At 36.6% G+C, this 20,119-nt stretch overlaps 3 protein-coding genes across 5 annotated transcripts; 1 reads left to right on the top strand and 2 right to left on the bottom strand.

The window, feature by feature from the left end:
- Window positions 1-353: 353 nt before the first annotated feature.
- On the bottom strand, window positions 354-766 carry LOC126776932 (uncharacterized). The gene has a single exon (XM_050499805.1). The coding sequence runs from the start codon at window positions 653-655 to the stop codon at window positions 428-430; it is 228 nt and encodes a 75-aa protein (XP_050355762.1). The 5' UTR covers window positions 656-766; the 3' UTR covers window positions 354-427.
- A 1,039-nt stretch (window positions 767-1,805) lies between these two features.
- LOC126773388 (aspartate aminotransferase, cytoplasmic) lies at window positions 1,806-20,097 on the top strand. Of its 2 annotated transcripts, XM_050494328.1 has the most exons (10): window positions 1,806-2,074; window positions 2,230-2,337; window positions 11,829-11,902; window positions 12,588-12,696; window positions 13,996-14,213; window positions 16,611-16,761; window positions 17,061-17,226; window positions 17,908-17,979; window positions 18,265-18,480; window positions 19,896-20,097. In XM_050494328.1, exons 1-10 carry the CDS (start codon window positions 1,963-1,965, stop codon window positions 19,915-19,917), a joined length of 1,248 nt encoding a protein of 415 aa, XP_050350285.1. In that variant the 5' UTR covers window positions 1,806-1,962; the 3' UTR covers window positions 19,918-20,097. The 2 variants fall into 2 exon arrangements, with proteins under 2 accessions (XP_050350285.1, XP_050350293.1); XM_050494336.1 differs by lacking the exon at window positions 19,896-20,097 and having other exon boundaries at window positions 18,265-19,751.
- LOC126773270 (uncharacterized protein K02A2.6-like) lies at window positions 3,158-7,598 on the bottom strand. 2 transcript variants are annotated; one of them, XM_050494103.1, is made up of 3 exons: window positions 5,274-7,598; window positions 4,023-4,730; window positions 3,454-3,675 (listed from the first exon to the last, which is right to left on the bottom strand). In XM_050494103.1, the coding sequence occupies exons 1-3, from the start codon at window positions 6,553-6,555 to the stop codon at window positions 3,599-3,601; spliced, it is 2,067 nt and encodes a 688-aa protein (XP_050350060.1). In that variant the 5' UTR covers window positions 6,556-7,598; the 3' UTR covers window positions 3,454-3,598. The 2 variants fall into 2 exon arrangements, with proteins under 2 accessions (XP_050350053.1, XP_050350060.1); XM_050494096.1 differs by having other exon boundaries at window positions 3,158-4,730; window positions 5,274-7,595.
- Window positions 20,098-20,119: the final 22 nt, after the last annotated feature.

Here is a 20,119-nt window from a genome sequence, read left to right as displayed (position 1 = left end):
CATTAAAAAAATGATATTATAAATTGGATTACTAATAGTAGTTATAAATTTATCAAAAAAAAACACTAATTTTCAATATCACACTTCTAATTATAATAATAATATAATGAGAAATAAAGTTTCATTAACCCAAATTACTTCTCATTGAATAATAATTTAGGTAAATTTAGTTTGATCTGGTTACTGTCATATGAGTAAATACAAAATTAAAATAAATATGTTAGTAAATGTCAGTTATGTTTTTCAATTTTAGGCTCAAATTAACTTGTAAGCATTTCATAAGTATGTTTTATTCTTGTATGAATACGTGAAAAACAAAGGAGCAGAAGATGGGAAATATAACAAGACAAAAATAAATGACAAAACTGATTTATTATTACATAATTGCAACTAGATATTCACAGAACTTAATTATTTTGTTTATTTCTTAGTCCTTACGGATTTTAGCGACTCTCGGATCGTCGGGTCTCATAACAACGTAGACTTTTTTATATCTTCGGTTATCCCCATCACTTTTGTAATAATTACGAACGGCAATGCCGCCCAATGCAATGCCAATAAGACCCATGCCAGTAGTAGCCACAATCTCAGGGATCTCAGTCCATGCTTGTTGTAATAGTTGCCCAATTGTTCGTCTTGTCGCTGGGACCGCCATCAGTTTATCTTCTTTACTTTCAGTTAGTAAGATATTTTTATTAAAAATATCACAAGAAAATAAGGCGAATGGTCAAAATATATTTGCCAATGTCAATGTCAGGCCAAGTCAATAAGACTTTTAGTGGTGCTTTATAAAAAAAAAAAACACTAAATTTCTTCCTTAAGAATGAAAAATTACACACTATAAAAATGAGACGTGTTTCTCCTACTTATCTAATAAAAAAAATCTTTGTTTCGCTTTAAAAAAAAACTTCAATTTATTTTACATAAAAATAAATTATTCAATTGTTAAATATTAGGTAAGATTTATCCAGCCAGGTGTAAGGCGATAAAAATTTACAGTATCCATAAGTGACATTTCATTAAAAAAAAAATTGTATAACTACGTTATATTAACGTTATACAAGTCGATAATATTTAATTTAAATTTTGCTTATATAGGCGTAGTATCTTATAAATTACATTATATTTGAAATGCCCGAACCAAAGGAGATAGGTCATCAGGTAAAATTTCCCAATACGCTTCTGGGTCTGTTCAAAAAGGGATGGTGGGAAATTCCAGAAATTATGGGCTCATCTTGTTTGGGCATAATAGGAATTGGCTTAGGACTTATTGCTGTTATTAATTATATCAAAAGAGATGGTGATAATCGAGAATATAAAAAAGTTTACATAATTATGCGTCCCGAAGATCCAAGAGTGCCACGTCTTAAAAATCCGGTTTATACTCGATACTAATGATAATTTGAAAATTTTCAATGTATGCACTTTAAGTATATCATGTATAACATGTAGTATTATTATAATATATTTTTTGGTCCAAATAACAGTTTTAATTTAATTTTTATGTTTGTCTTGTAAATAAAATACATAATTTTAAACTATCTACAGTCATTTTTTATAATATATAAAATTTAAATAAAAAGAGAATACGCAACGCAAATTCATAGAAAAAACACGCAAATTATAAAATTATCGACTTCATTATATGAATATGTATATATAAATATCTAGTAATCATTGAATCTATCACTAGAGTTTCCTCGAATACCTTTAAAAACTTCTTTTTATATTTATATAATTAAAAACAAGAAGGCCGGTAAAGTTTGACAATTGACAGCTGACATTTATAATTGACGTGTGTGACATTGTCGAAGCCCAAAGGTCAGCCGACTGAAAGTGGCAAATCGTAATTCGCGAACTATTTTTTAATTGATAGCAGGATAGCTATCATTTACAGTTACTCTAGCACATTGGTTACTCGACAACTCAAATCAGACAGTTGTGTTTCGTGAGATACATAAAATGGGTTCTCGTTTCCAAGTTGTAGAGCAAGGGCCACCAATTGAAGTGTTTCAAGTAAACAAACTTTTTACAGAAGATACATTTAAAAATAAAGTAAATCTTAGTATAGGAGGTGAGCGGTATTTTAACTTTTATCAGTTTGAAAGTTAATCCTTTTTAATTCTATTTACAACTTTATATTTTATACATATGAATTTATATATTTAGAACTTATTTGAATATTTTTAGTATAAATATTTAAAATTAATAATGATATTATTTTTATAGCATACAGAGATGAAAATGGCAAACCATGGGTTTTGCCCGTTGTGAGAAAAATGGAGAAGCAGATGGCTGCTGATGACACTCTTCTACATGAATACCTTCCTGTACTAGGTAAGGCCTTAAAAAATTCTCACAATTAAATAACACAGATAATTATATTTAAATATTTGATATTTTATAACAAATTTTTGGTTTGTATCTGAAAAAAATGTATTTTTTCCATTGTCTAAATTTAATTTAATTAAATAATAGGTATGAATTAGATATAAATAAATAGATGAACTCATGTTCTATGAAGTAAAGTTATAAATATAAAAAAAAAAATAATAAAGTTTTCTTCTGGTTTTGTCATAATGTTTGTATTGATTTGTTGTTGATATTAGAAACCAATAAATCAAGTTAAGGCATTTCACCATGGAATTCCATAAGCTGGAGACTAAAAAATGAGACACCTGACCATAATTGATCACCAGCATAGCCCATATAGACATTGACTAGTAAAAAATATAAACCATTCTGCATCATTTTTTATATTTTATTATATTTTTTGGACGTAGCTTACACAATAAGTACAGTATATAATTAATAATAGGCATTTATTAAAAATGGTATGTAAAAGAAGTGTTGCCTGTAATAAAAATGTCTTAAAAGGTGAACATAGACTTTACAAAACTATAAACAACCCATCCGAGTTTGATTCCAATTTGATTACATCATGTTATAGTCATAAATGTTGTTGAAGAGGATCGCAGCTTAACCACCAATTAAAAACTCCGGCAGACTTTAAGAGTTATTTATTGTGACAAGTCAACAATGTTTACATTAGAGCGCACACTAAAAATAGTTGAAATAATTAATTTATTAAAAATAAACAACAACAACAGCGCTTATATAGGCATTCCCCTCTCACGATGACCACCACGCGTGCTTGCCACTTTTGGGCTCCTCCTAGGCGAAAACAAAAGCGATGCATGCGGCCATCTTGCTGGGGGTGTGGTCAAGCGTGTGACGTCGCTGCGAGGACAATAGATGCGCATGCGACCATATTGCCAAAGGGGCGTATCCATACGTGTGACGACATACATCAGACCACTGCAACATCACCTGATCCATGACGTAGTTGATCAGGTGATGTTTGTGCTGCGTTTAGACGCATTGTGCACTCGCCACACTACTCCCCTGCCGAGACCGTGACTACGGGCGATAGTAGTTTGGGAATCTGACCACTCTACCACTCCTGGTTTTACTGGCAGGGATGGCATCAGACTTCTCCTGAACTTTGATATTCTGGTCTGTCTGGTCCTCAGCGAGTATGTAAGCTGGTTTCAGTCTGTCTATGCTGATTCGCTGCGTTTTGCCTTGTACGTCGATGTCAAAGGTTTTCTCCTCGCGTCGCAGCACCCTGTATGGACCTGAATAAGGTGCTTGAAGGGGTTTCCGATGGGGACCCTGCCGGATAAATACGTGCGAGGTAAGCATAAGGTCTTTTGGTATGTAAAAAGTTTGATTAGAACTTGTGTGCCAAGATGATGGTTGTGGCCTTAATTTATTGACATGTGTTCGGATTCTACCAATGAATTCGGTGATGTCCTCGATGGTTGGGGGTGCTGATGAGAAGAACTGTCCAGGTAACCGCAGTGGTTCCCCGTAGACAAGTTCGGCAGTTGAAGCTTTAATGTCATCCTTGTATGCACTGCGTATACCTAGTAATACCCAAGGTAACACTTCTACCCAGTTCGGAGTAGAATGACAGGCAATTGCGGCTTTTAATTGACGGTGTAGTCTTTCTACCATACCATTAGCTGTCGGATGATATGCCGTTGTGGTATGATGGTTGGCACCGATGAGCTTGACCAGTTCTTTGAAAGCGCCCGACTCAAACTGCCGGCCACGGTCAGTGGTGATGTGTTCGGGGCACCCGAACCGTGATATCCAACCACTGGAAAGGGCAGCAATGCAGCTTTCGGCGGTGATGTCCTGTAGTGGGTAGACTTCTGGCCACCTTGTGTAGCGGTCCACGATGGTTAGGCAGTACCTGTAACCTAAACATAAAGGTAAAGGACCTATCAAATCCAAGTGGATGTGTCGAAAACGTGCGGAAGGGCTTTCGAAGGCTTGTAGCGGAGCTTGAGTGTGTCTGGTCACTTTGCTTTGCTGACATTGTTGACACTCCTTTACCCATTGTCGACAGTCTTTGCGGATACCAGGCCAAATGTAGCGCTCTGTAACTAACTTGACCGTAGGCGTGGCTCCTGGATGGCTTAAATTGTGGAGCGAATCGAATACCTGCTTGCGATATGAAGGTGTGATGAATGGTCGAGGATTACTTTGAGAGACATCGCAGTATACCAGAAGAGCTGGCTCTGACTCTAATCGTATTTTCTTCAACCTAAGCGCAGACCCATTTTTCAGCAGGTCCTGTAGCTCGCTGTCCGCCTCTTGTGCTTTGACCAGGGAGTGGTAATCTAAGGGTATAGAAACTGCCTCGATACGCGAAAGGGCATCTGCAACAATATTTTCTTTACCAGCTACATATCTGAAGTCTGTGGTGAATTGGCTTATAAAGTCCAAGTAGCGAAACTGGCGTGAACTGTTCTCTCGGTGATTAGCAAAGACAAACGTAAGTGGTTTATGGTCCGTGATGATACAAAATGTCCGAGCTTCCACCATAAATCTGAAATGTCTAATTGCGTCATACACTGCCAATAACTCTCGGTCATATGGGCTGTACTTTTTCTGTGATGGACTTAGCTTCCTCGAAAAGAATGCTAAGGGTTGCCATTCATTGTTCTTGAACTGTTGCAGCACAGCACCTATTGCTGTATCTGAAGCGTCCGTCTGTATGGACAGTTCTGCTTGAGGATCTGGGTGGACCAAAAGCGTAGCTTCTGAAAGTTGCTTTTTAGACAGTTCGAAAGACTCTAATAGGGCAGGCGTCATGTTAATAGGCTGCGATCCCTTCGTTTTAGGCCCAACGAGGAGTTGATTGAGCGGTGCCTGAACTTTTGCAGCATTAGGTATAAAACGGCGATAAAAATTGATCATACCTAAAAATCTTCGTAATTCTTTTAGCGTCTTGGGTACCGGGAAGTTCTGAATGGCTTCAACCTTCGATTCTAACGGCTGTATTCCTGCTGCTGACACGTTGTGGCCCAGGAACTGGACTTGCGTTTTGCCGAAAGTACATTTGTTGGTATTTATTAGAACTCCATATTCTGCTAGTCTTTGGAACAACAACTTGAGATGCTCTTGATGCAGGGTACTGCTGCTGCTGAAGACTAGAATGTCATCCAGGTACCCATAACAAAAATCTAAGCCCCGCAGTACCTCGTCCATGAATCTTTGAAAGGACTGTGCGGCGTTACGAAGACCGAACGTCATGAACGGGAATTCGTAAAGCCCGAAAGGAGTGGCGATAGCGGTTTTCGGAATGTCGTCTTCGTATACTGGTATCTGATGATAAGCTTTAACCAGGTCTATGGTTGAAAAGACCGTACTGCCTGTCAACTGGCACGTAAAATCATGCAAGTGCCTTATAGGGTACTTATCGGGAATTGTACGGGCGTTTAGGGCTCTGTAATCGCCGCACGGTCGCCACCCGTCGTTTTTCTTCTTAGTTAAATGTAACGGTGATGACCATGGGCTGTCAGATCTTCTTGCTGTGCCACTCTGTAACATCTCATCGAACTCTTGCTTAGCAATTTTTAGTCTTTCCGGGTCTAACCGTCGCGGGCGGCTAGATACCGGTGGTCCATCGGTGGTACGGATATGGTGCACCGTAGAGTGTTTGGTGATGTGCGGCTTTCCAGCAGGACGAGTGATTTCTGGGAATTCTCTAAGCAGGCGATGATAAGATGTATCCTCTAAAGTCGTACGGACTGAGGAAATTGTTTCCGTAGAACGTTGTTTCGGGAGTGCAACAGCAAGTGTGGTAACACCGTCAACGAGGCGCTGGTTGCGACAGTCGACTAGCAGGTTGTAGTAACTTAAAAAGTCGACGCCGATGATGGGCTTTGAGACGTCTGCTACGACGAAACGCCACGTGAAAGCGCGCCTAAGTCCTAGATCCAGCGTTAAGGGGAGGAAGCCATATGTGTAAATGATAGTCCCATTTGCAGCGAACAATTCGTATCCCATTTTGTTTCTAGGTTCCCGAACAGCGGATCTTGGAAAGACACAGAGGTCTGAACCGGTGTCAACTAAATATTGCACTTTGGTCTTGCGATCCGTGATGAACAGGCGGCCCGAAATTGTAAGGCAGTCGTCTACCGCCACTACTGGCTGCCTTGAGAGTTTCCCATCTTCTTGTAGCCACACGGTTGAATACATTTGCGTGCGCGCTCGCCGAATCTATGATGGTACCAACAGTACGGGTAGTTATTTGTTTGTGAGCGGGAACGCGCGCGGGAATGTCGTCGCGATCTGTCTATGGCGAATCGTGAGCGGGATCGTGGCTGTCTTCGGTTAAGTTGCATGCTAAGTATCTCCATCTGCTTGCTCAGCTCAGCTACGGTCTGATTCAGGCTTTCGAAACTAGTACTTGGTACTCCTAGAGTGGAACTAGATGCACTGGCTACTTGCCCGGCTACTCGACCGGCTACTGGCACGGCTACTTGCTCGGACACTTGCAATGTTGCTGGAACGATTTCGTTGATACGGTCGGCAAGCTCTGCTATGTCCTCAAGGCTCATCTTCGTATGCTGCGCTGCTATACACGTCTGCAAATGCGTTGGGAGTCGACTTGACCAGATGGTACGGATAAAATCGGTTGGAACAGTTGGCCCAGCTAGGTGTTGTAGATGCCGTAAAAATTGTGTGGGCTTTCTATCACCGAGTTCCTCGTGCATTAGCAGTTGTTTTATTTTACGCTCTTGTGAAGCTGACAGCCTCCGTATTAATTCGGCTTTTAATTTGTCGTACCTGCCGGTGGAAGGTGGAGCTACGACCAGGTCCCTTATTTCCGCCGTGTGCTGTGGTTCCAGTTGCGCTAGTACGTAATAGAACTTCGTGGAGTCTTCTCGGATGCCGGACAGGGTGAATTGGCCTTCGAGCTGTGCGAACCATAATTCTGGATCATCTGGGTTGAATACAGGTACTCTCACTCCAACTCGCATCGTTTCTCCAGTGGCCGGAAGGGCGGTAACAGCTGTGGCGTCACGTGATAATGGAGCGTCCGGCATTGACATCTTGAAAGGTCTTCTTCTTCTTCGTGCTTCAAACGTCGGGGTCACCAGTGAAGAGGATCGCAGCTTAACCACCAATTAAAAACTCCGGCAGACTTTAAGAGTTATTTATTGTGACAAGTCAACAATGTTTACATTAGAGCGCACACTAAAAATAGTTGAAATAATTAATTTATTAAAAATAAACAACAACAACAGCGCTTATATAGGCATTCCCCTCTCACGATGACCACCACGCGTGCTTGCCACTTTTGGGCTCCTCCTAGGCGAAAACAAAAGCGATGCATGCGGCCATCTTGCTGGGGGTGTGGTCAAGCGTGTGACGTCGCTGCGAGGACAATAGATGCGCATGCGACCATATTGCCAAAGGGGCGTATCCATACGTGTGACGACATACATCAGACCACTGCAACATCACCTGATCCATGACGTAGTTGATCAGGTGATGTTTGTGCTGCGTTTAGACGCATTGTGCACTCGCCACATTGTCAATTATCATCAAATTGAAATTGTATAAAAATATGATATGATATTTTGACGAGCCGGTTGGCGTGGTTGGTAGAACACTTGCCTTTCACGCCGAAGGTTGTGGGTTCGATTCCCACCCAGGACAGACATTTGTGTGCATGAACATGTCTGTTTGTCCTGAGTCTGGGTGTAATTATCTATATAAGTATGTATTTACAAAAAGAAAAGTAGTATATGTAGTATATCAGTTGTCTGGTTTCCATAGCACAAGCTTTATACAAGCTTAATTTGGGATCAGATGGCCGTGTGTGAAAAATGTCCCAGGATATTATTGTCCCAGGATATTATGATATATCAAACGAACATATATCTTACTTCCTAGGAATTAAAATTGTAATCAAACAATACAGTAATTGTTTATATTACATTAAAATTATGATAAAAAAGTGTATTGAAAATATAAACATTGTTCAATGTAAGATAAAAATAACCCAAAGCATATATAACATTGAAACAAAGTTATGTCTTCGCATTAAATAATTCTTAAAAAAATTAAATATACATACTGAAAGAGCATGTGATATGTGTTATTGTATTTCTGTAAATTACCTTCATAAAACACTGAGATGGTCCAGTTGTTAGAACACGAACCTTAATCGATGGTTGCAGGTTCAAACTCAAGCAAGCTCAATTTAATGTGCTTAATTTGTGTTCATAATTCATTTCATTCACAGCGGTGAAGGAAAACATTGTGAGGAAACTTGCACGTGTCTAATTTCACTGAAATTCTGCCACATATCTGCCTGCTGGGTTTGGAACAGAGTGGTAGAATAAGCTCTATACTTTCTCCTTAAATGGAGAGGAGTACTTAATCCAGCAGTGGAACATTTACAAGCTGTTAATTTTTATCATTTTGATAATCAGCTTGTTATAAAATGTTATCGTTCAAATGTGTAGCTAAAGCTCATGTCTTTTGTGAATTATGAAATATAGTGTTTTCAAAAATTAAACACCAATGTCCTTGCTTCATTTATTCTGCGGCACTCAGCAACAATTTGTGAGCCAGTGTAATAATTTCAGGCACATAATTTTAGTTTCCATATTTAGCGACGCATGTGCGGTGTGTGGATTAATTAATATTTCTTACATTGCCCATATAGGCGATAACTACCAGTTACCAAAATGAAATAAAAAATGATTAAAACTCAATCATAGTCAGTAATAATTAATGTATTAAAAACATGTTTAATTGCAGCATGTTGTTGCGTATTTGTTTTTAATACTCTTATCTCGTTAATAATATAGTTGTGGCCTGTTACATTAAATGATTTTTTTATCAATTATATTTGTAATAAAATGCTATTAAATTAAAGAGACTCATATATCTACGGAGCAAGTAAAAAATTCTTTTTTTTAGTTTATCAGAGAATCCGTAATTGTTTTTATATTATTATGGCCTGTGTAACTGTAAAAAAAAGTGAATGTTGGCAAAAGATAAGTCTTGAACTTTGTAAATTTCCCGAGGATTAAACGTCACGAGCATAAAATTATTAATTTATTTTTCAAAAAAACTTGTTTTAGATTCGAGGTCTTTGGCCGTTTTTCTTTTAAATTTGTCTTTAATTTTTCATAGTTAGGTTTCTTATCAGTGTGTCAATTACTGTAAGAATTTTATCTTTGAATAACACAATAATCTTATAATAAATGATTATCTTATAGACTCAGGAGAAACTCGAGTTCTTACAAAGATATCTGTATTTATTTGAAACCATATAGCATGTAAAATATATAAAATTTTGACACACTTTTATTTAAATCGACAGCCTGAATAATATTACTTAAACTATTCGAAAAAAAGATAAAAAAAACAATATGACAGTAGTTTTCGGTTACTTTTTTCACATGAATTGCACTGTAAATTAAAAAAGTGTTGCGTGGATACGTTGTCGGACAAATGGCTTACGTAATTGTACGTTATCATAACGTACGTAAGTATAATTTTATGTAGTCGTAAATTCTACATAATGTTAATGTCAAATGATGAAAGTCTGTTATTCCTAATATTACACTGAACTGCCCGTTTCAAAACGGAAAGAATCAATTTAGTTCAATTTGTTCGATTCATATTAGACGGGAATAAGCGTGTTACGAATTCATGTAGATGTTACGAATATGTCATTTAATTATTTATGAATTACTAATAAAGCTAATTCATATGAAATTTACGCATTATGATTATCATAATTTATTTACGTAATAAAGAAATTTATTAATTGCTGACAGCAAATCAGATACGACCGGTAAGAGTTCAGGCGCAAGACCTTGCTATTTAAGGCACGGGAATGCATACACTTCCAACTTCCATACTCCGGGCTCCTACTGTAATTTTTTCGACAGAAAAACCAAATAACTTTTTATGGGCTCGACCTCCGTTTGAATTTAGGATCTCGGATCTGCGGCTGCTGTCACTGGAATGACCAGGCCTTCAATAATTATATGTTATTATTATTATAGTGGTAATTAGGATTACAACTACAATAATAATTGATCATCGCATAGGCGTGATATTCTGAACAATCATTACGCCGTCATCGAACCAATCTTTAATTAACTATTACATGTTAGTATTGCATAAGCCGTGACGTGTCTTTTTAAAGTAATTTATATATATTTTTTAATTATATAAACGGAATCCGTCTGAACGAAGTCCGCGAATTTGTAATCGGAACTTTGAAAGTTAAATTAATATGGTTATAACTAGTTTAGTGGAATAGTGTTGTATTTTAGATAAACTGTTTATAGTTCGTAATACAGCAGAACAATTAGAAAATCGCAAACAATTTGTAAATTTACGATTTTTTTTACCGTTATTCCTACTCCGATTGGAATACATTGTCTATAGTTCGTTGTCAAACGTTTTTTGTCATTTCATTACTTTTTTTATTGCGACACCGACCGTTTCGCCTATAATTCATTTTTGCACATAAGAATTTTTTTAAATATAAATATTGAATGTTAAATCTCATTTTCATTATCAATGAATTATAGTCGAATTTCGACCACTGCGTGACCTCTTGTTTATATTTAAACGACTGGTACATGCTGTCACAGTCTTTAAAGCCGAATACATAGTTTTCGTGAAACCGTAATAGTTTGGGCGGCAATAAACAAACAAAATCTATAAAATATCAATATCATACGATAAATATACGAGATATTAATATATCAACGTATCAATAGAGTTTGGTAAAAAAAAATTGTTTGTCATGAATGACGATTACTTGTCAGATTACAACTCATCCATTACGTTTTTAGAAGCGATAACATTATTGCCGTCTAATTATTACGTAAGAACCTATTAATATGTTGCGAAGATATAGATGAATACATTGTTTTTATATTTTAAACGTGATTATCTTATGCTATATTATGCCTACAACCAACACACACACAAAACACCAACACAACCAATACAAACATAAGTAAAACCGTTAATCAAAATACATATCTTTATTTATGATGTAACACTATTCCGCTTAACTATTTATATCCATTTTAATTTCAATCAATATCAACTTCGCCGCTATTCAAAACGCCATTTTATATCTCGAGGTCAAAAATTTGTTTATCTTTCTTCTGCCATTGGAGTCTTTAATCATAATCGGCTTAAGCTAATCAATCCCGTGTCTTCTTTTTTCGAACCTTAAATTCTATGTTCCATGCTTTATTATAAAGCACCACTATAGATACATTGCATTTTCCACAAAATGGCGTTGTCTATATCTACTCTTAGGAATATATAGATATAATCTAAATATATGTATAAATATATGTATAATATATGTATAAATATATGTATAATATATGTATAAATATATGTATAATATAATATCTAAATATATGATCCTATTTATTGTCAAATAATAATGTTAACGCTTTCTTCGCGTACAGGTTTGGAACAGTTCAGCAAGGCATCGGTTTCGATGCTTCTCGGAGAAGACAGTCCTGCAATCGCTGACGGTCGTGTAAGTAAAGCGCTGCTGATATCAAGTAAATTAACAGTCTGAATGTCCCACTGCTGGGCTAAGGCCTCTTCTCACATGTAGCATTTCTCACGATGTTTTCCTTTACCACCGAGCACGAGGTGAATTATAAACACAAATTAATTAAATATGAAAATTCAGTGATTTGAACCGAGCTTTGAACCCGCGATCAACGGTTTAGATTCGCGCTTTCTAACTTATATTTATGCTCGTTATTGTCGAATTACGACCAACAAATAATTTTTATTTAGTTGGAACTTGATGATTATAACTTTTTTTTCAAATGATTTAACTTAGAAGTTAGTCTTGCTAAGTTTCAAACAAATGTACAATAGTTTGTAGACTGATAGGGCTTTGTGTAAGCCCGTCTGGGTAGCTACCACCCACTCAACAGATATTCTACCGTGAAACAGTAACATTTAGTAATATTCTGGTTTGAATGGTGAGTGTACCAGTCTAATTACAGGTACAAGGGACATAACATCTAAGTTCCCAAGATTGGTGTCGCATTGGCGATGTACGGAATGTTTAATATTTCATTATTTACCTCCAATGTCTATGGGTAGTGGCGCCTACCTATTTTATAAAAAAATGACGTCTTCTATATATCCGTGTATGTAAGTTAAAGCTTTTGACAGCTTACATTACGTATAGATTTTGTCAACAGGCTTTCGGTGTCCAAACATTATCAGGCACCGGTGGTCTACGTGTTGGCTCCGAGTTTCTAAACAAACACCTTAAATATACTACATTCTACTATTCGAGTCCAACTTGGGGTGAGTGATCATAAAACATCGTTTATTTCCTCAATGTTGATTTAGTAATTTTATCGAACGATAAACAATGAAAGGTTTATTGATTTTCTAAAGATAAATTGAAGCGAATTTTTTTCATCGTCATCGTCTCATCGTCATATGAAATCATGTTATTAAAATGGACTATAAGGTAATAATTCGATTAGATCGCAGATAAACCATCGCTTATTAAGTAACCGTTATATGCGTATGTTGTATATATGTTTTGCCTTTGTAACTTACACTTTATGGATAGATATATAATAAATATTTATATATTTAATATCTAGTTGTCTTAATAACAAAGTGTAGCCATAACTAAAATTCACAAGAAAGTTACTACTACTAGAATTGTTTCTCTCATACATATAATTTTATATCAAATTTTTACCATATGTGGGTATATGCGTAGTCTACCATATGTAGAATATGCGTTTAGTAATTTTAAAAGTTATTTAAAATATACTTTTCGTTCGAAAATGTTGTCATTTTTTATGTAATTATTGCGACTTCGTGTTTTGATTTTTTCACCGTATTCATCTATTTCATAGCAACATACATACAATGATTATGCGTTTTAAAGTTTATTAATATCGATATTATCGATTTGAATTGTATCGTTATTTGTTTTAATAAAAAAACGGATAATTGATATCGTTTAAAGAACTCCTTCGTCGGTACAAATACGTGTATCGTGTATCTATATTAAAATGCGATAGAAACCTTGTCTACTTGTATCGCTCTCAGAGCTGAACCGCTGAACCGATTTTGATAAAATTTCCTATGAAGCAAGCTTGAACCCCAACGACGGACTGAGGCTACTTTTATCTACCTGAAAATTTATTATAAATATTAATAATATAATAATAATATCCTGGGACATTTTTCACACACGGCCATCTGATCCCAAATTAAGCTTCTACAAAGCTTGTGCTATGGAAACCAGACACCTGATATACTACATATACTACTTTTCTTTTGTAAATACATACTTATATAGATAATTACACCCAGACTCAGGACAAACAGACATGTTTATACACACAAATGTCTCTCCTGTGTGGGAATCGAACCCACAACCTTCGGTGTGAAAGGCAAGTATCTACCAACCACGCCAACCGGATCCTCTCTCCCGAACACGCTGGCGAAGTCGCTGTTAAAGGAGTAAACCTCCTTTGATTCCTTGATATTCATAATGCAAATTAAATAATATGATTGTTGTATGGGCCAATCGAGATATTAAAATGAAATAACGTGTAATTATTTTTAATAACGTTTTAGAAAACCACCATCTCGTATTCGTCAAGTCTGGTTTCACGCAACCACGAACATATCGATACTGGGACGCAAAGAATCGCACCATCGATTTCGCCGGAATGATCGAGGACTTGAAGAATGCGCCCGAGAACTCGGTGATCATTTTGCACGCATGCGCACACAATCCGACCGGAATAGATCCCACACAGGAGCAATGGGAGAAGATCGCTGATGTTATGGAGGTAAGTCAGTTACAGATTAGTATGCACTTTTACAGAAACCTACTCTAAGAACACTTTACTTTACTTTATACTTTATTGTACACCACACCACAAAGAGAAAAATACAATTGTAAACTGCCTAAATAAATGTACAATTATGGCGACCTTATCGCTACATAGCGATCTCTTCCAGGCAACCAACGGTGTAAGTAATTACAGATAGGATATGAGGTGGGTGGTATGAATAAAATAATATTAATTTTTTAATTAAAACAAAACCAATAAATGTAAATGTAAACTACACATATTATATATCAATAAATAAATTATATTATCAGTACATACAAAATTACAAGTATCTGATATAAATACATATTATATACAGCAACAATGAATAAAACCATACATCCTCAAACATAACAAGAAAGAAAAAGAAAAACAAATGAACAATACAAAAAATACTATCAATCAATCAATCAACAGCCAATCGTTGTCCACTGCTGAACATAAACCTCTCCCAAGGTGCGCCAAAGCTCCCTGTCCTCCGCCTTCCGCATCCAGTTGGTGCCCGCCACCTTCTTAAGGTCGTCGGTCCACCTGGCTGGAGGGCGCCCAGACCGGTGTGTCGGTCTCGGTATAAACTTGGACAAGACCAAGGTCATGTTCAATAGGCATGTCGTGCCGGGACCGATATACGTCGAGGGGAAACCTCTCGAAGTTGTTAGTGAATATACCTACCTAGGACAGATAATACAAGTCGGTAGGAACAACTTCGAGAAGGAAGCCGATCGAAAAATTCGCTTGGGATGGGCAGCATTTGGCAACCTTCGTCAAGTCCTCCAGTCGTCTATACCGCAATGTTTGAAGACGAAAGTCTTCAACCAATGCGTCTTACCTGCCATGACATACGGTGCCGAAACGTGGACACTAACTGCGGAACTAGTCCACAAATTCAAAGTCGCTCAGCGTGCTATGGAGCGAGCTATGCTCGGAGTATCTTTGAAGGAGAAGATCAGAAATAAGATTATCCGTAAAAGAACCGGAGTCACCGACATAGCTTGCAAAATTAGCAGGCTGAAGTGGCAGTGGGCTGGTCACGTATGTCGTAGGACCGATGGTCGTTGGAGCAGACGAGTCCTAGAGTGGAGACCGCGAATCGGCAAGCGCAGCGTAGGGCGCCCTCCAGCCAGGTGGACCGACGACCTTAAAAAATACTAAAATAAAAGAAATTATTGGTGATAAGGCACTTGAGACAAAAAGTGATCTTTTACAAGTTTTTTTAAAAATATCTATGGATTTGGCCTCCCGAATATTTAAAGGAAGATCGTTCCAGAGTTTAATAGCTTGAATTGTAAAAGAATTATTATAAAAAGATGACTTATGTTCGCTTTAAATATATGAAGCTAGTCGAAGTCAAACGTTATAACTATTTATAATTGCAAATGGTTACTCCTTCGAACTCTTGAATTTGTAGCGCTCGCCGCTGTAACTTTATGGTATTTTATTACACTTTAATGCAATATCATCATATAAATAATTAGCATTATTCGTATGTTCGAAATCTGCGTAACTTCTATGAAACTGTCTAACTATGAAAATACTCATTCGACATTTTTACAGAAATAATTTAAAATCAAGTTTTTACTTTATTTTCGTCGTTTTTGTGTCAATTTGCATGAATTGCTAACGAATGCAACTGAATAGAAAGATACACGGTATATTATGTAATATTGTTCAAAAAAAGTTCAACAAATAGCGCATATTTTGCATTTCGTGACTTTAAAATAAGTCTGACGTAAATAAACTTTAGGACTATTGCCAATTCCAACGTGTATAATAATCTTGTACGAGTCTTATGTAATACTAAAATAATTCTGATGGATAATATCATTCATAGTTCTTTTAAAAGCCATATTGTACATAAGAATTATACATAAGGATTGCTGGAAAAGAAACACTGAAGAAACAAGAATTTTATATTGGTCATTATCTGGTTTTCTTGAGGCGAACTATTGCCTGTTTATTTACCTGCTGACTAAAAATAAATAAATAAATAATATCCTGAGAATTACTCACACAAGGCCATCTGATCCCAAACTAAGCAGAGCTTGTACTATGGAAACCGGACAGCTGATATACTTCATATACTACTTTTCTTTTGTAAATACATACTTATATACATAATTACACCTAGACTCGGGACACATGTTTATGCACACAAATATCTGTCCTGGGTGGGAATCGAACCCGCAACCTTCGGCGTGAAAGGCATGTTGGCATCTACCAACAACGCCAATCAACGCTAAATTAAAACAATGAATATAACAGGGCTGTAAAGCATCATGTGACATAGTTGTTGATCATATTTCTTATTATTGTCTTAAGAAAAAAGTGTCACAGAAGTTGATCTTGTTTTAGGAGCGCAAGCTGTTTCCCTTCTTCGACAGTGCATACCAAGGTTTCGCTTCGGGTGATTTGGACCGCGACGCGTGGGCCGTCCGTTACTTCGTGAAGCGTGGCTTCGAACTCGTCTGCGCGCAGTCCTACGCCAAGAACTTCGGATTGTACAGTGAGTTGTTTTTAAAAAAAATTAAAGGAATTACTCGATATAAAGTTTATCAGGATAATATTATGTCGTGGAAGTGTTTGTATGCTTGTTACATCATCGCAGTTAAGCCACAGGAACCGATCTCTATGAAATTTGGAAACTAGATGAAGGTAGTTTGAGACATAGGATTTCTATGCATATGTCCATAAATACATAGGCATAAAAATTACATAGTTTTCGAGAAAATCTAATCTACAGATTTGCTTTGGAAGATATTTGGTTATGCGATGGTGTCACTCACGCATGTCCCCCCCCCCCAGACGAGCGCGTGGGCAACCTGTCGCTGGTGGTGTCGGACGCGGCGCTGGTGCCGGCGCTGCGCTCGCAGCTCACGTGGGTGGTGCGCGCCTCGTACTCCAACCCGCCCGCGCACGGCGCGCGACTCGTCGCCAACGTGCTCTCCGACTCCAAGCTCTTCGACGAGTGGTCGGTGACATTTCGTTATTTTGTTGTCCTGTTTAATGATATTAGCCTTTCTGATCGTCTTAGTGTCGACGAATGGATGCCGAGTTTTGAGGCTCAAACGAGAGTAGAGGAGACTCCGTGAGGGTACAACGAGACGAACGTCATTATATTACAGTGCACGTTGGTTGTGGAAATTGTCGGTATAGAAGTAGGCTCTAAGCTTATTAAGCTATGCTTTCGTTGTCCCCGTCGGTCGGCTATAATGGCGTTTGCTTCAATGATATTATCGCCTGTCTGGCTGCGAATTTTACTTTGCCTGAATACTGGTGGTAGAGCTTTGTGAAGCTCGTCTGGGCAGGTACCACCCACTCAACAGATATTCTACCACAAAACAGCAGTACTTGGTATTGTTGTGTTCCGGTTTGAAGGGTGAGTGAGCCGGTGTAATTACAGGCACAAGGGACATAAAATCTTAGTTCCCAAGGTTGGTGGCGCATTGGCTATACGCGACGGTTGACATTTCTTACAATGTCAATGTCTAAGGGCGTTTTGAAGTTACATTGCGGATGTGATAGCGTTTACTATTGAGCGAAAAATACAAGTTTTCACCCATATTTGCTTATATGCCGTCATAACTATTATACTTTCATGAAGTATTTCGATTACCTTGTAAATTTCCTATAATAAATTGCTGTTTCACAGGAGGGACCACATCAAATTCATGTCTTCACGCGTTATCCAAATGAGAGAAGCGTTAAGAGCTGAACTTATCAAGTAAGACCTTAAGCCATTTTGCATACTAAACGCCATTTAGTTTAAAATAATAATAATTACATTTCACATATCAAAGTCAAAACATTCTTACTTCGAGTACGCTCATTAAAAAACTTCACATGACAATATTAAATAAAATAAAAAGTACTGGTAATAGTTTGGCATGTAAAACTTAAAACAATGAAGTAATTGTAATTGTTTGATAATTTGCAAAGAGCTTACAATAAAGTAAAAATTTGAGAAATGTGCCTCAGAGTTAGTTGTGACGTCAACGTTCCCCCTCAGATTGGGAACTCCCGGCAACTGGGACCACATCGTGAAACAGATCGGGCTGTTCTCGTACACGGGCCTGACGGCGCGCCAGGCGGAGTACCTGATCCAGCAGCATCACATCTACCTGCTGCGCTCGGGCCGGATCAACATCTGCGGCCTCAACCCCGGCAACGTGGCGTACGTCGCCGGCGCCATACACGACGCCGTCACCAAGTTCCCGGAGAATGAGTAATTGTTTTTCTTATATTTATATCGCAAATTGAAGGCGGCTTTTGTTGAAATATGTTTTCGAACCATTCTTGTAAGTATAGAATAATATGCTGTATAATACATAATGATTAGATTTTATAAAATAACTTTTTTATTGTTTTTTAATATTGACATTGATTGAGAGTTGTCAGAGATTTTTAAACATGGCAACACTGACCAATTAGACAATATTATTGTACGATATATCTTTATGTTAAATTGTATAAATGAAATTGGAATGGTCGTTGCAATTATGCATAAGGACGTACTTTCGAGCAGCTACAATGTTTTAATAGCATATACAATAAATAATAAACTATTATATGTATTTCGTCATTGTTACAAAAAAAACTGGTATAATGTTATATATACTGGACGCATTTAATTTTTCTCATTCCTAAGGCAACTATAATATGTAAACAAACATATTTGCATTTAAAAACATTTTCACAGTGTTTACATGTACAAAATTAATGACGATTTATCGAATAAAGTTTAAAAATATTGTATAGCATATTATTGTTATTTGTAAAGAATATACTCAGTTCAAAAAAAAATAGTTTTACTAGAAGCCTAAATATATAAATATTTAAAAAAACGAATAGCTTTTGCTAAACCATTTTCAATGGACGATATTGAAATATTTATAAAAATAGATTACATCCCATTATTGAAATTTACGACCGTGATAACTATGATAGCAATATAAAATGTATATTTATTAATTGTCTTTGAAAATTTTAAAACTAACCGTAACAGTATAAAAATTAATATTTTGAATATGATTTTCAAGGTATTAGATTTTATTCCAAATGGTGTCACTGCCATTATATGTACAGAACAAATTGTGTGTTCATTTAAAACAAAGAGGCCTTATTGGTCCAGATTTAATGGGATTATTAGTTTTTCGACAAGTTGATATATAACCATAGAGCTCAGTATTAAAGAGCTTATTAATGTCACAAAGTTTATCTATCAGATCAATAGAGAAAATTAACTTTTTAGTATGATAATGCCTTATAAAATTAGTCGTAAAAATTGACCATTCTTTGAATTTATGAACATATTGCTATTTTATTAAATTCAATATTGAATGTATCTCTCTTGTTCTGATAGAGCGGTGCATAGTTCCATAGATAAATTATACAATTTAGCTTCGCACAGATAATGCCTTTGTCTAGTTTGTATTTATTTTATTTTTTGTTTAGATGATGTAAGCGATGTTGCAAATATAAATCTGAGTTACAAAATATTGTTTTATTGTATTATATTACCTTAGTATATTATCCCCTTTAAATAATCTCTTTTTTGAATATTCATGTGTTTCGTTGCCGGCCTCGTTTTTTTACGCAAAACTTTCCAAAGACAGAGTAAATTTATGTTTTTGTTTGCAGCGACACAAGGGCTAAATTATAAGGACGTGACCGTAATGGCAACACTGAGGGTGGTATGTTTTGGTGGTATAAGGGACATTTTGGTGACGGGTATTGTGTCGTTTTCAAAAAAATGTTTATTCCAAAAAATCTGTTTCGATTTATTAAGGTTGTTATGTTTTCATTAATAATACATTTGAAATATTTTTACTAATATTCCATTGCATGATTACGAATGTATTTTT

Source organism: Nymphalis io, chromosome 2, assembly GCF_905147045.1.
Source record: "Nymphalis io chromosome 2, ilAglIoxx1.1, whole genome shotgun sequence".
NCBI lineage: Eukaryota > Metazoa > Arthropoda > Insecta > Lepidoptera > Nymphalidae > Nymphalis > Nymphalis io.
This window is presented reverse-complemented; position numbering and strand designations above follow the sequence as displayed.